General features: G+C 36.7%; 1 protein-coding gene across 15 annotated transcripts in view; it reads right to left on the reverse strand.

The window, feature by feature from the left end:
* Positions 1-15,886, reverse strand: part of HERC1 (HECT and RLD domain containing E3 ubiquitin protein ligase family member 1) — a 105,638-nt gene that overhangs the window by 43,451 nt on the left and 46,301 nt on the right. For all 15 annotated transcript variants that reach the window (XM_082768691.1, XM_082768693.1, XM_082768684.1 and 12 more), the window contains 7 exons: positions 15,046-15,166; positions 14,686-14,737; positions 5,253-5,524; positions 4,399-4,614; positions 4,192-4,312; positions 2,986-3,223; positions 1,849-2,042 (listed from right to left, as the gene is read on the reverse strand). In XM_082768691.1, the coding sequence (XP_082624817.1) occupies positions 1,849-2,042; positions 2,986-3,223; positions 4,192-4,312; positions 4,399-4,614; positions 5,253-5,524; positions 14,686-14,737; positions 15,046-15,166 (1,214 nt within the window). The remainder of the gene's footprint in view (positions 1-1,848; positions 2,043-2,985; positions 3,224-4,191; positions 4,313-4,398; positions 4,615-5,252; positions 5,525-14,685; positions 14,738-15,045; positions 15,167-15,886) is intronic.

A 15,886-nucleotide genomic window follows, 5' to 3' on the forward strand; every position in this document is an offset into this window, starting at 1 on the left:
TTTTGTGAGTAGGGTGGAATAGAACAGAGTAGATACAATTGATATTGGTAGGCTACACTATGTGGACTAACAAGCATTTGGAAAAAGACATAGTTACTCAAGTATCACATGGTGCACTAAGAACACAGGTACTTTGGTAAACTAAGATTATAAACAACTTTACAGGAAATTACTGTATATATCTCACCAAAAGCACGCAGTAAAAGAGGTTAAAGAACTACATTTCAGTATTTGCAAGCTCTACATATTTAATGTAAGTTGCTTGGCTATGTTTTGAATGTAGCCATCTGAAGCCTACCAAAGACTTGAACAGGTGACAAAAATATTAGCAGTCCTTGTTACATGCAACAAACTGATCCATAAGTAAAAATGTAATGATCAGTTATTGCATTTTTAAGTAACTCCATAGCATGAAATATAGCTACTGCCTTCTGAGTTTTACTGTACCCTGGACAGCATGCATCAAAAGACCCACAGCCAGCAGATTGAGGGTGGTGATTCTCCCCTTCTACTCTGCTCTGTTGAGACCCCATCTGCAGCACTGACTTCAGTTCTGGAACCCCCCACGTAAGCAGGACATGGACCTGCTGGACCAACTCCAGAGGACACCATGGGGATGCTCAGAGGGCTGGAGCACCTCTCCTATGAAAACAAGCTCAGCGAGTTGGGGTTGTTCAGCCTGGAGAAGAGAAGGCTCTGCTGAGACCTTAGAGCATGCTTCCAGCACCTAAAGAGGGCCTACAGGAAAGCTGGGGAAGGATTCTTTGTCAGGGAGTGCAGTGATAGGACAGGGGGTAACAGCTTTAAACTGACAGCGGGGTAGACTTAGATTAGATATAAGGAAGAAATTCTTCCCTATGAGGGTGGTGAGGCATTGGCACAGGTTGCCCAGCTGTGGATGCCCCATCCCTGGAAATGTTCAAGACCAGGCTGGATGGGGTTTAGTCAGCCTGGGCTGGTGGAAGGTGTCTCTGCCCATAGCAAGGGGTTGGCTAGGTGATCTTTATAGTCCCTTCCAACCCAAACCATCCTATCTGTCAACGATTCTATGGTTTTTGTTACCTGTGGGGGTTTTGATGCAAAACTATACTTGCTCATGCCCCAATTCATATTCTAAGGGAGTTAACCTTAACAAGCAGATGTTTGTGGAAAGAGAAGACCTTATACTCTAGCTTCTTTATGAACTAATTTCTTACAAATTATCTTAAAAATTCATCAGTCATCTGATTATTTAGAAGCAAAGACAGCTGTAAACACAACCAAAAGCATACATATACCTAAAACTAAGATATGCTCAAACATTTCTTCAGGCATATAATTTCCACAGAAATTCAAAATATTCATTAAAGGACTGCAAATTATGGGAGGACTTCGAGATTTCAGAAGATCTCTTCTTGCAAATTTTTGAATATGACAGGGTATGGTCAACCTTTTCCCATCAAGTCAAAGCACAAAACTCTTTACAATACAATGCAAATGCGGCAGCTTCCTGAATTACGTTATATTTCTTCATAGTTTAAAATGTAGATAACTGAATTCCTATGACTGTACTTTGAAAAACAGTACTACCATTTTTGGAGGAAAATAGTATTCTCCTTCTAATTACAAATTAGATGGAGTAGCTCTTATTCTCTACTTACTCCTACCTTCGAATTGATTTATATATCACATGCATATAAATCTAATCTGAGCACAAAATTATTTGACAATTTTTAAATCTATTTTACAGAGCTAAGAATGACCCAACAATAATCAATACAGTAGAGTATGTGAGTGCATCAGCATTCAGTGGTCTATTATGTTGTCTGGTATTTCAAAACTGTAAAAGAAATGATGCAAAATAATTACCTCTGAAGTCTCTCTTTTCATTCTCCCCATTTGAATCTGTCTTTTTTGATTCTACTTCATGTTCCTCACCTTCCCCTTCTCCAAAGGAAGCCATAAGCATCACACCAGCTTGTGATAACAAGTTCTTCAGCTGACTGCATAATAAATCCAGCAAAGATTGGACGACCTTCGGGCTCAGTTTGTCAGCATAGGTTCTATTCACACACAATAAATAAAAATAAGAGTATTTGAGAGTTGATTAGAGGAACAATAATATAAAGACACAACTATAAACTCAGTGCAAATGAAAACTGGGGTTAACCCAGTGCTAATTTTAATTCATTCTACTGCAGCAGGTTACTTTGCCACAAGTTCTGCAGATTACTCTTATTTGAACCTTGCTTTTAAGACACTTAAAACCTGTAGAGTTAAACTTAGAGTCAAAAGACACCTTTCCAGTTTTTCCATGAGAAAAAAAAGGAATATGTAGTTCATTAAATGTGGAATTCCATTCCAACTTCCAAAATTGAGGGTATTTTTTTCTGTTTGTCTTATGTAACAGATTTGACAGGTAAATTCACAGCTTTGTATGAACACTGAAAGTAAGGTGCATCTACCCTATATTAAATCAGAGTCATGCTCCAAACAGACTTCAAGTCTTTCACTGTTGATAAAATTTTGGATCTTGTTCCCTGGTCTAACATACTTCTCAGAATATTGCTTTGTGTTCTGAAAAGAAACACAATGCACTGTTCTGAAGAACACCTACAAGATTATGGTTGGTATTACTTTTTGTATAAATGAATATTACACAGCAACAGAAAGCCTAGTATCATCATCTGAATGCACCCATATGAAGTCATACTTGAAAAAGGGGGAATAGCACAATGCAATGTTTGGAGATCATAAAGCTCCCATGAAATTCTAATTATTGTAGTCCAAACACATCACCTACAATTTAAAAATACTTATCAGTCTAATCTTCATATACCTTATGAATAATGCAACTACACTTTTTTTTTTCCCCTTCACTTCTATGTTTCTGAACACCACTTCCTATCCTAAAGAAAACTCACGCAAAAGAAGAGTTGCTTTTAAAGGATGCTGAAAAGACAGAAGATCACATTTTTTGAAAGCAAGGGAGCATTCAATACTCACCCTGTGGTGATTGCAAGGATCTGAAGTAGTCTTGTACTGGCTACTTTCAAGGCTGTGCTGAGTTGAGAAATACCAGTTTTGGGCAGCAACTGGAGTGGTTGTCCTAGCATGGTGTCTGTGCCACACAACTGGGATAGCACATTCAGCAAACCAGTGGAAATGGCCAAGGAGACATCAACGGGTTGATAGTGTACACTCAGAGCAAAGACTGTTACCAGCAGAAGACGCTGCTGTGCTTCTAAAGATTATATATTAAAAAAAAAAAAAAGAAAAAAAAAGTTGTTTTTAATTAATAAGCTCTTCAGAGTAAGAATACTAAGACAAGACAGAGTTGCCATTATCACACACTTTGAGGTAGTCTTTCTTATGTACCATCATAATATCCCCTCCTTTAACTCAATGAACTCTCTGCCATGGGTGTCCAAAGAAAAATATTGTTCAGATCTAGTTTGTGATATAAATGTTCTAACGCTAAATCTCAAAATGAGACCAGATTCTTCTCTCCAAGGTAAGTATAACATAGGTAAAATATGCAATTTTCTGCTTGCACTTCATTGATTCCATTTAATTGTAAGTGAAACCAATGAAATAATTCAGGTAACCATGACCATCAGGCATTATCATCAAACTATTCTGTACTGAAGCTCTCAGACAATGCAAATGCACAAAGAGTTGCAGAATTCCAACTTTCTCTCAAGAACAGAAACACATAGCAATATCGTGGTAAAAGGGCTTTCAAAACATGCAACATGCTCTGTTCATTTGTTTTTGGCTTAAAGAAAGTGCACCCAAATAAAAGATAAAGGTTTGGAGTTTAATCTCTTCTCAAAACTGCTCATGCCTGGAAAACCTAAAAAAAAAAAAACAAAAACAAAAACAAACAAACAAACAAAACTAATATAAAAAAAAAAAAAAACAAACACAAAAACTATAAGGTGCAAAAGAAACAGGTGACTGGAAAATTGCAGTATGTGGCTTACAGGAAAAGAAAGGTTTATAACACTTTAAAACCCTAAAAAGGGCTGACACTTGAATAAAGGTAAGACAAAAAGGTTTTAAAGCCCCCCTCTCTTCAGAAAAGAAGCTGTCAGCCAGATACTGCATCCATGAGTTTTGGCCACTCATATCAAAGTCTTCTTTGTTAAACTTATAAGCTGTTGTACTGTATATTAGAGGACATATTTTACAAATCTGATCTTCACTTACCTATGTGATGCTTATTAGCTTGCAGTGCTCTTTCTAATGTAGCAGACAATTGCTGGTAAATTTTGTGCACAGCCACCTGGATTTCAATCTGAATACTTCTCTTAGCTGCTCTGATACCATCCTGAGTCAAACAAATAAATACTGTAAGCACTGATAACATTTTTATCACCCACTGAAACAGCAAAAAAAAACCATCAAAATACACACCTGGTAGTGATGCAGTCGTACGCTCTCTCCTTTGGCACCTGCATGTCCTACAGTACCCAAACCGAAGCAACCAGCAAGAAACTGTAGTCTAACAGAAGTAAGCAATGAAGACGACTGAAATCCTGTCCCTTGATGACTTCCCATTAATGGCACACTTCCTTTTTCCTCCATCCCTGATAGAAGCACTAAGATCTGATGAAGTGCTTCTAGACGAAGCTGAAAGCAAAGGCAGTCAAAAGGCAGTATTAAATAGGAAGCTTCCTTAGAAATCCGATCATCTTCAACTATGAGCAAGAGTGATCGATGTAGCTGTTTCCTCTGACCGTATCCGTGATTTTGATAAATCGTAAGACTAAAAGCTCATTTTCACATTTTCAAAGACAATTTTTCTTGTCAGCTTGCCATTTGGTTTCTGACTAATAGAGAAGTTGGCTTAATCTAGTCAGCACAAATAAACTACATGGAAAGCTTCATATAAATCAAGTAGTTAACATGCAATTAAAGTTGGTGTAATTCCGAAGCCTACACTGGAAGTTCTAACCAATTCTATCAATGACGCATATAGCACATATAGGATAATCTCTCTATTTAAAGAACAGTACGTAAAGAAAATGTTATGTTAAAAGACAGATAACATTTTTCTCATTTTACTCTTAAAGTGCTTTTTTTTGCTTTTAAGAGGATTCTTTATTTTTTTATACTTTTTGTTAAGTTCTCAGTTCCGGTTAAAATATTTCAGAAGATAAAGGGAGGAAAAAACTCCTTAATAGACAGAATCTGGATAATGTTAAAAGAAATCCATAAAATCTGTAATATATGGAAAAAATAAGAAAAGTTATTAAATTGAAACTTACCTCAGCCCTCAGCTGCTGCTGCTCCATTGCAATTATTGATGCCTGCGGACTGGTGGACATGCTTTCCTCTGGTTCCTTAAATCCTGGAGAGTTTCCCACATCTCCACTTACAAAGCTGACAACATTTTCAATCAAAGTATGAACTCCAAGAGATCTTGAGAGGTCAAAATCAGACTCAACAAATGAGTAGGAGGAAGTGTACAACCAATCTCTGCTGTGTTTTAGTCGAGCCCATGAGTCACTTAAAGGTTCCACTTGACTGTGTATCGCTCCTAAATATATACACAATGAAGTCTCATAAATCTCAAATCAATAAGTAACAAGTAACGATTCTGACAGCAGGTAAAGACTGAACTGCTGCTATTCATACAGGTGAAAAATGGATATTCATGATTAATTATACCATGCATTAAGCAACTTAGAGCAAAACACTTGATTTAAATTTACAGCAATTGCCCTAAAGGAAAAGCTGTATTTCTTTTAATTAAGTTAAGCAGTATTGCAACACGCTGCCGAGTGAGAAAACAAAAAGACAGAAGCCACTCGAACTGCCCAGCTTAAAGCTAGAACAAGGAATAAAAATGCTTTGCGGCTAAATGAGAAAACAGTAAAGAAAAGATCTGCTACAAAAGAAGTTGTGCGCTTTGTAGATGTATTTTAAAGTCTAATCCTAAAATGAGTGTTTTTGTTTTGTTTTGTTTTAATCAAGTTATTATATATTTTATAGATTAGAAAAAGCATAATGTTATTTTTTGATTAAATATTTGCAGAATTCTTGAGTGCAGAAGGGCAAGTAAATCAACAAAAGCTTTCATTTTAGACTAACAGAACATTTACTTTCTAATGATTCATGATAAATAGATTCATGTATATTAAATTGCTCTCTGTGGCATGTATTAAACTCTATCTTAGTCATTTGCCAATTTCATATATCTATTTTCAAGTATTTCCTGTTACACCAGCATGTCATTACACTACCTGAAACTTTACCTTCACTAATTAATGTACTTCTTCAAATGAGCATCAGTCTATCTGTGGCACTGGGATTTATTTATCATCGTATACTTCATCTCACCTCCAAAAGCATTTAGCTAGAACTGCATCTCTGGCGCAAATGAGTGTAATGACATTGACGTCATACCTTCACCAACAATTAACTGATCTGTATCAGTTAAATATATGTATGTATCAACAAAAAAGTTGGTATTTTATTACTTTTGTAATTGATGTTAGATGAGTTGGATCTAGTTAGTCTGACCTACAAGAGGTCAGACCCTGGCTCAAAAGACCTTTCCATTTGTACAGAAAGGGAGTGTCTGGAGACCTATAGAGAAACCTTAAGAAAGTTTAAATTCAATTCAAAAGTCTGTTTTGAATTATCTTAAATAATCTACATAGAATTTTGCAGTATTAGTGTCTCTTGTGCCCAAGGAACTACAGATATTGTCTGGAGAACCACAATCCACTCACAGTACTCACACAAACTTAGGACAACATTCCTACCAACCATTCCCCACCACTTTTTTCCTGAGACAAGCCAAAAGGCCATTCTTCTGTATCACAATCCACACATTCCTACAATTTACACATCCAAAATACTGTGAAGTTTTGCTTTTCCTTTGTAAATTAGTTAGCTGACCTCCATGAAGCTGACAAAAAATTATCTGGCAGGGATATGAATTATGAAAACCTCTTCACATCCAATTACCTTTTCTGTGAATAGTGTTTATGTGCATTTGTATGGCATTCCTTACACTTGCTACTAAGCAGATTACAATGGCTTCAGAAAGAAGCATCACAGTACTTAGGTCAAATATGACCTAATAAGATAATTGACCAAAAATATAAGGACAAAAATTTATTCTGAATAATGCAGAGATATTAAAACATTAATTTTAAACACTATTTTTTCAAAGTTGAATATAACTTCTACATTTCTGCTGGTTTATTCTACATAGTAATATTACCTGGCTTAAAAAGAACTGTCTTGTCTTGTCTACTTTGTCTTGTTTAATATGAGAGAATTTACAGAAACTGTTACTCAGTTTTACAACTTACACCTGATATCTATATTTAAAACATAAGTAAAGATAAATATGGCCTTACCCTAATTTTAATATTAATTCTTTTAGTACTTGTTTTAAAACTCTCTATTAAAAGCTAAGTTACATGTATATGCTGAAGTGGCAGCTAAGAAACATGAAATATAAGGGACATCATAAATGGGTTCTAAATAATTTGGTTTCACCAGAGAAGGAGTTTCCTAGCATATGCATGCTGAAGAGAGTCCAGGGGAGAGAAAAATTGAAACCTCAGGTTTCCTACAGTAAGCACAAGCCAAATCAGTACCAAGTATACCAAATGCTGCCTATATACCAACAACTATTTCAAAAGTCTTCAGTCTAAGCTCTTCAGTCTTTCTTCCACAGCAGGAGAGGTTAAAGCCTTCCAAAGTGATGTTAGCTTCCTTCTCCTCAACCTGTCCTATACTGTACCATGCCACTAATAAGCACAGCACAGAATCCAAGGATTTGTAATGAAGCACAAAACAATTCTGATGCCTTAAACCATAACCTTCAGGAGATACCCTTTCAAGTATTAACAGAACATCAGAAGACAATTTAGTTTTGATAGCCAACAAAAGAACTAATAAGATCACCCATCTACATATTAATAGAAAACTAAACTATTTCACATTTGAAAAAAGATTAGGTCTTAGCAAATCACTTCTAGTATTAATTGCAAAAATATTTAGATGTAAAAACAATTTTAAATTGTTTCAAATTAGGATAAAAGTTCAAGAATTAAGAGTTACAGGCTAAATGTAAAACAAGTGAAGACATAACTGAAAATTTAAAGATTACAAACAAAGAATGTCAGAAGACAAAGTATATGCTTACACTTCAGAATTAAAACATTTAAGAATTAGGGCCAATCTAAAACAAACTTCCTTTTTCTTGAAGATGTTAAGTATCAACAAAAGAATCAAAGTATGCTTGTGTATTAGCTTAGCTAGATTCTGTGCAATATCCATTCCACAGAACTGATTGCAGCTTAGGACTTCTATAAGCCTTTACAATCACATGAACAGAGTTACATATAAGAATAATCTTTAAGCTTACAGTAAAAACAAAACAAACCAAAAAAGTGTACTTGTCCTTATAAGCCAGCTTTTAAAAATGAGTTTTCTAAATGAATGTGGCACAGCTGCAATACACACTTCATAAAACATAAAACATGTAGGGAAGCTATAGAGAAAAAAAAATAAACATGCCATCAGGTACTTGCTTGAAGCTCTTCTTTTTTCTGGGGCTCAACTGGCCAAAAAGGAGTAAATACACTACACCACACAAGAATCAGAAGACAAAAGCACACATTTGAAACAGAAGACAATATATTCATATCTCTTCCTCGTTTTATACTGACTTAGACTTAAATGACCATTCTCATCTCAATCAATACCTCTATACATCAAGCAGCAAAGTTAGGAAAAAAAAAAAAAAAGATTTATTCCCGTTTTTAATTAGTATACCCTAGGTGACAGACTTTCTAAATTTTCTGCCATCTCTGCAGGGAAAAAAAAAGCATTCCTTTTAACACAGGTACACACATACACCAATACATTTATGTCCCTCACTCAAAATGATCTTCAGTTTCAACTTCAAAACACAGAACTCAGATCAATATAGATACGCCATTACATTTCAATTTAATTTAGATATAATCTAAGTTGTTGCTTTTTTAGTCACTCTGTTGTGTTAGTAAAGTCCTACAGTACACACAGGCATGCTGGAATTGACTGAATTAACATTTAAATGAAGCAATTATCTGTCCGTAAATAAGTTTGTGATTGTGCTGCTGAAAGTGCATTCTTTACTACCAGATATTTAATGCAATGTACAGTATCCTACAGGTGCAACATTTTGAGGCATGCTCTCTGGGTCTGCAAAACTGAAGATAAATCTAGGCAATGAAAAAGAAAGCAAAAGGGCTTACATATCAGGGGAAAATATTTATGTGCTCATCACCCCTTACGGCAAAAGTTTTGAAAAAGAGATTTTTATTTTGCAGGAATAGAAAGAAAAGTTTACTGATTTGGATCTAACTGAATAGCAGCAAGGAATAAGGTACTCAGAGGATCATCAGGCTGAAGTAGAAGTAAGTCTCATTTCTGAGCAGATACAATAAATGGAGAAAGCAATTAGATTAAAGATTGGACTGAGTGGCTAATATGTTAACTGAGTAAAAAGACCAAAAGACAATGCTTTCCTTTCACACTCAGCTGCAAGACCACAGGAACAACTTACAGTATTTTTTTTTAATGTTGGTTTTCTATATTGCAATTTATGAATATGAACAGCTTTTATACCATAAAAAAAAAAAAAAATCAGACCAATAGTGAGATTAGGTTACTGAGAAAAAGTTATCTGAATTTTGAATAAGTTGCTGAATTCAATAAACAAATTATAAAGTAGGTCAACCCACTTCAGAGAAAATTACTTTCACACCTGTACAAAAAAAAAAAATCACTCACCAATACCCTACACACAGTGCATTTTTTTCCACACTTTGCAAGGATGTACTCTACACAGACTGCTGATTGCACTGCAGGAAAGTAGGAAAGGGAAGACAGAGAAAGACACCCATTCACACATTCAGCTTTTCTGAGAACTAAAAAATTGGATCCATCTAGTCTTAACACGGTTTCCCATAGGATCCTACTGGACAAAATGTCCAGTATACAACTTGACAAAAACATCATACAATGGGTGAGCGATGAAGGGCAGGGCTCAAAGGGTTGTGGTAAATGGGGCCACATCAGGCTGGCGGATGGTCACTAGTGGGGTCCCTCAAGGCTTCATTTTAGGGCCAGTCCTCTTCAATGTTTTTATAAACGATTTGGATGTAGGACTAGAAGGTGTTCTGAGCACATTTGCCAATGACACCAAACTTGGAGGAATTGTGGACTCGGATGAGGGTGGAAATGCCTTGCAGAGAGATCTGGACAGATTGAAGAGCTGGGCGATCACCAGCCACATGAAGATTAACAAAAGCAAGTGCTGGGTCCTGCACCTGGGATGGGGCAACCCTGGCTATACATACAGACTGGGTGACAAGACGCTGGAGAGCAGCACCGCACAGAGATCTGGGGGTTGTGGTCGACTACAAGTTGAGTATGAGCCAGCAGTGTGCCCTGGTAGCCTTATCCTGGGGTGCATCAAGCACGGCATCACCAGTTGGTCTGCTCCGCGCTGGTGCGACCTTACCTCGAGCACTGTGTGCAGTTCTGGGCACCACAGTAAAAGAAGGACATTAAACTGCTGGAGAGTGTCCAGAGGAGGGTGACAAAGATGGTGAAGGGCCTATAAGGGAAGACGTATGAGGAGCGGCAGAGGCCACTGGGCCTGTTCAGCCTGGAAAAGAGGAGGCTGAGGGGCGACGTCATCGCGGTCTACAACTTCCTCGCAAGGAGAAGTGGAGAGGCAGGTGACCTATTCTCTGTAAACACCAGTGACAGGACCTGCGGGAACGGTGTTAAGCTGAGGCAGGGGAAGTTTAGGCTGGACATCAGGAAGAGGTTCTTCACCGAGAGGGTGGTCGCACACTGGAACAGGCTCCCCAGGGACGTAGTCACTGCACCAAGCCTGTCTGAATTTAAGAAGCGACTGGACTGTGCACTTAGTCACATGGTCTAAACTTTTGGGTAGACCTGTGTGGTGCCAGGAGTTGGACTTGATGATCCTTATGGGTCCCTTCCAACTTGGGATATTCTATGATTCCATCAATACCTTAGTAACTGACTAAAATTGCCACCTATAGTAACAAAATAAGAATATCAAAACGATTTATTCTCTGATGGTTACATATGGGATTGATTTGCTCCTAGAGGAAAACAAAGGTAATAACTATCTCAAGTCTCCCTTTTAAGATTTGATTGGCCTGAATATACTTGGGACATGACTAATCCCAACTGGAACTGGCAAACTAATCATCAATTCCTCTCCATTTGAACAATTTTGTAGCATTTCAACTGAAAGTTGTTTAAATTCCAAGTACGTAGCAAGATTTCTTCTTGTCTTCTTTGGCAGTTATCAAGAGGGAATTTTCCTGAAGATAGTATATTGTTTGATGTCAAACAGGTGTCAATAGCACCAACAGGGCAAGGCAGTGCTTTTACAATTAACCTTTAAAAGCAACATGAGTGTCTACAGCTAATGGCACATTTTGAAAGGTTCACAGTGATTAGTAGCTAGTACTCAGACGAAAAGGACCCTACAGCAGGCTGATGAACCCCAGAGAACAAAAGCAGTTGGTTCTTGGAAATTTTATGGTCTTCTTCCTACTTACCACCATTATGTAGCAAGCAGTGTGGTTAAATTCTAGTAAACTTGTTAAGAAGTGCCCACACACTGAAGAAATTTGTTTTAGGAAAAATCACCTTCGAAGTCTCCAGAATAGCACAGCTTACAGGAAAATGTATTCACCATTTAATGGTGATAGAAGGAAATTTCTCCAGAAAAAAAAAAATCCTATCCAATTAGCTCTGCTTGTCAACCTCCTTCACACAGTTTGTGGTTTGAAGGAATAAATGTATTTCAAAGGACTGCTACAAACTACAATCAGACTTATTCTCAAAACCAGATGTAAAAGGAAACACAATTGACTTTGTTTCCCTTTAAATTACTTCATAAATTTAATCTGAAAAAAAATAAGAAGTGTTTCCTGTGGTTCTTTAAGATGCCACTTCTTTCCCGCCTAACTGTGCCAACTCAACATTCATTCCAACAACAGTTTGAGAACTTCAGCCTTTAGTTCCTTAAAGCAACAACGGTTACTTCTGTTTTGTAGAAATAGAGATGAGAAAACATGGGAGGCTTTGCTTTATGTTAACTGTAATCTGAGAAGCATTTCCCATATGTACTTCTGCTCTAATTCATGATTATCTTCTGCATCCAAATTAGACATTTCCTCAACCATCCATACGGCATGCATGTTTCCCTTCTCCCATTTTCCTCATTAGGATTTATTAGCATAAACACCTTCCACATCCTCCGTTCAAAAGCAGATCATATGCAAAGTGAGCACAAGACACAAAATTGCACATGGAAAGAACATCTAAAAATAAAAAATAAAAAAAAGCACTTGTTTCTCACAAAAATGTTGAAAATGTATAAATGTCTAGGCTGGAGAGCATCTTGAGGAGCAATGCAACAGCATTCTATTGGTCTCTCCTTCTACAGTTGTTTACCTATGAGAAATGGAAGACTAGCCTACTTTTAATATTTCAATGCTTAAGAAAAACAGCAAATTCAAATAGCTCATTCTTATGGAACTCTTTTGCCAGCAAACTGGGATGGAGCACAGCATAAAGACAACATGCTGTGAAAATTTACATTTCCCCCATTCCTCAAGCTGAGGTAAGAGTGAATATGATGTCCCCTTTGTCAGTGTACATAAAAGCATATCACAAGAATAAAGATGAAACTGGAGGGGTTTTGCCAATCAAAACATCCTTGACATGCACTGCAGAACCTCTACAACTTCAGAGTGCTGGCTATATTATAAGGAGTAAGGAGTGGACAATACAAAACGTCTTCAAGTTATGCCTTGAACAAGCACCAGGACATGCTTGCACTGTACAAGACCAACTAGGATTCCCAAAACCAAACATCTGATAAGAAATGAAGGACCTTAAATAGCACAACACTGAATAGTTTTTCTGCTTGATCAAACAGATCTTTGAAGATCTTTTTCTGACCCTAATGTAAGTATCAGGAAAGTTTTCCAGTAAATGGAAGCAGTGTTCACTGGATGAGTCTGGTATTGGGTATCAACCAAAATGGGCATATATACCTTCCAGGGTGAGTGAAAAGTTTTCACTGTTTTATGTTGACAAACCTCCAGTTGTTAAAGCCAGACTAAAAATCTTTAGGTATGATGGATGGGACAACAAAGTAAGTCCTCCACAAGAAGGCAACAGGTAGCAGTACATAAACAGTTTCGAAGCATGCTATCTGAGCATCTTTAAATTCTGGATAGACCAACTGCCCTTACCCCTATTTCTCCTTTGTGTTGCAAACTTGGTACAGAACCTTCCTGTGTTATAAGAAGCCTCTATACAACGGTATGCTGATAAAGTCTATTCTTGCATTGCTCCTTATCTCCTGGAACCCATGACCCAACAACCTTCTCAGTCTAATCAACAGTTCAGGAACCATAACCTGTACAATACACCACGTCTCAGACCTAACTCAAGATGATTTCCTGGATTACTTATACGACATACTTTTAGAGGAAAGAGAGTACAGAGTCTGTATCAGTTCTCTAACAGCAAAGCTAAAAATGGTGGCTTCAAAGAGTATGTTGGAGATCTGGGTGCTGACAGAGACTCTATCAGATCTCCTAACACTGAGAATGCTAACATACATCATGCTGTCACACTGTGAACAGCTCTAGGAAATTTGTTTGTTGAATGGGTTCAACTGAGTATATGTATACAAGGAATTCCTTTCCGTATTACTAAATTAAAGCATAATGAGTGTTGCCACCGATAGTGTGATTTAGGATTCCAAAAGACTTTTAGAAGAAAGCTACCTCTCAGTACTCTGCTTAACGATGAAGGCCATTAAACCAGAACTCTTAAGTTACCTAACAGCATTCAGGCTTACATAATTAAAGCACACCCTAACTCAACCTAATTCCTGTTAACCTTTTAGCAAGGATGTAACAAATACCATGGAACAGACATAATTTGTCATTCTAGCAATGACTCTGCATCATCCAGAGTGAAGCAGGACTTTTTGGTCCCTGTGTAAACATGCATCCTTTGTTCTGTCTACTGCCACCTGAGAAGCAGCTAATGTAGATTCCCCAAAACGAAGGCTAACAATCTGATTTATAGGGGAGTAATGGGACAAGTGGTCGCTTGGTTCTGTAGGTGTGCTGGTGTTGAATGATGTACAAATTATACAGTACTTTCTAGATAACAGTTCTCAATGTTAAAGCACATTTTAAGGTAAATTATCAACATTAGCACAAGAATAGATCATTCAACTTGATACTGAACTTCTCTGCCATTTTTTTTTCTTAAAGTTAAGAGTGAAAACAGAGTGAGACTTCTAAATTCATTTGAAATCACTGAAATCCTCACTTGCTTCAGAAGAGAGCTGCAATTCTAGAAACTAGAAGAAATGATTATAACCTAGGAAACATTACAACCAAGCTACAACGCAGTCAATGTTAGCACAACAAATACAAGGTAAGAATTACATAGAAGGTAAGAATTACATACAACATCATTTTTAAATACTCAGTTTTAACTTTCTGTCATTAATGTACTGTATTTAACTGCAAACATATTTTAACTTAAGAAATATTAATGTATTTACTCTGATCAATATTCTTCAGGTAAATTGATATTGATAAAACTTACCCCTCTTTCTGTGTGATGACACCAAATCCAAATCAACATTTCGTCTTCCACTCTAGAGTAAAAAAGTAATAAAAAACTCATTCTCTTAAGTGGACGTACATGGTGCATAATATTAGAGTGTTTAAAATACAAATCCCCCTCAAAAATAAGAAAACGAACAGAGCTGTAATAATTTAAATTGCTGTTTTACCAACCTTTACTTTCTCTTAATAGCAGTTACTAGTTAACAGTTATTGGCAGAGACCCCTGTACTGAAACATAACACTAATAATAATGAATAAATGACAAATGTTTAACATGTATTTCCCACCTAGAAAATGTACCAATAATCTCCAAGGCATATAATGCTATTTTACTCACCAGTGAATAACCTTCTTCATCGGATTCTGGCTGAGATAAATCAGATTCACTTCTTGACTTAATCAGTCTATAGTTTGAGTTTGCATGGATCGAGCGACTCTCTGCAGTAAGACTTTCACTCCTGCCTCAGATGTACCAATGAAAAAAAAACACGAAGAAAATACTTGTATTAGCCAAAAGTAAGTTGACAGGCAAATTCAGCAGATACCAGTTTTATTTGAGAGAACACTATCATGGAGCAATACAAAACTACATCAAAGAGGAAAAAAATGGTCTGATGGTTTTGGTTATGCTTATAAAGGTTATTAATAAATTTTGTTACTTCTTGCCACCCTTATTGGTCAACTGAATGAATGGTAACTTCGAATGACTGATCATTACATACAGTATACATAAGCATTTCTGAACTAAGAGGACAAGAAAACAGAGAGAAAGTGGGTAGAAAAGCACCAAACTTATATTAAAAAAAAAAAAAAAAAACACTGAAAAAACGCATCCTAAAGTTTATATCCACAGATGAAAGCCACTTTGACAATGAGAGAGACAGACATTTATGCTTTAGGGACCAGACTTCCCAAAGGAGGCAAAAAGAATAAAAGGGTACTGAATAGCTATAATCTTACTCTGAACTTTCCATCACTACCTTCATATTAAATAAAACTGGAAATGTCACAGCAACAAAGTTTCTCCACACTAAAAGATTAAGTAGACTGAGAAGTTCACTAGGAGCACTAGCTACCAAGAACTGTATCCAAATTTAATAATTTCCATGTTATATTCTAACACACACACACAGATTTGTGAAATAAAAAGTTTACATGGACCGAGTTTAGAGAAAAGT

Source organism: Aythya marila (assembly GCF_965140915.1).
Source record: "Aythya marila genome assembly, chromosome: 11".
In the NCBI taxonomy this organism is placed as follows: Eukaryota; Metazoa; Chordata; class Aves; order Anseriformes; family Anatidae; genus Aythya; species Aythya marila.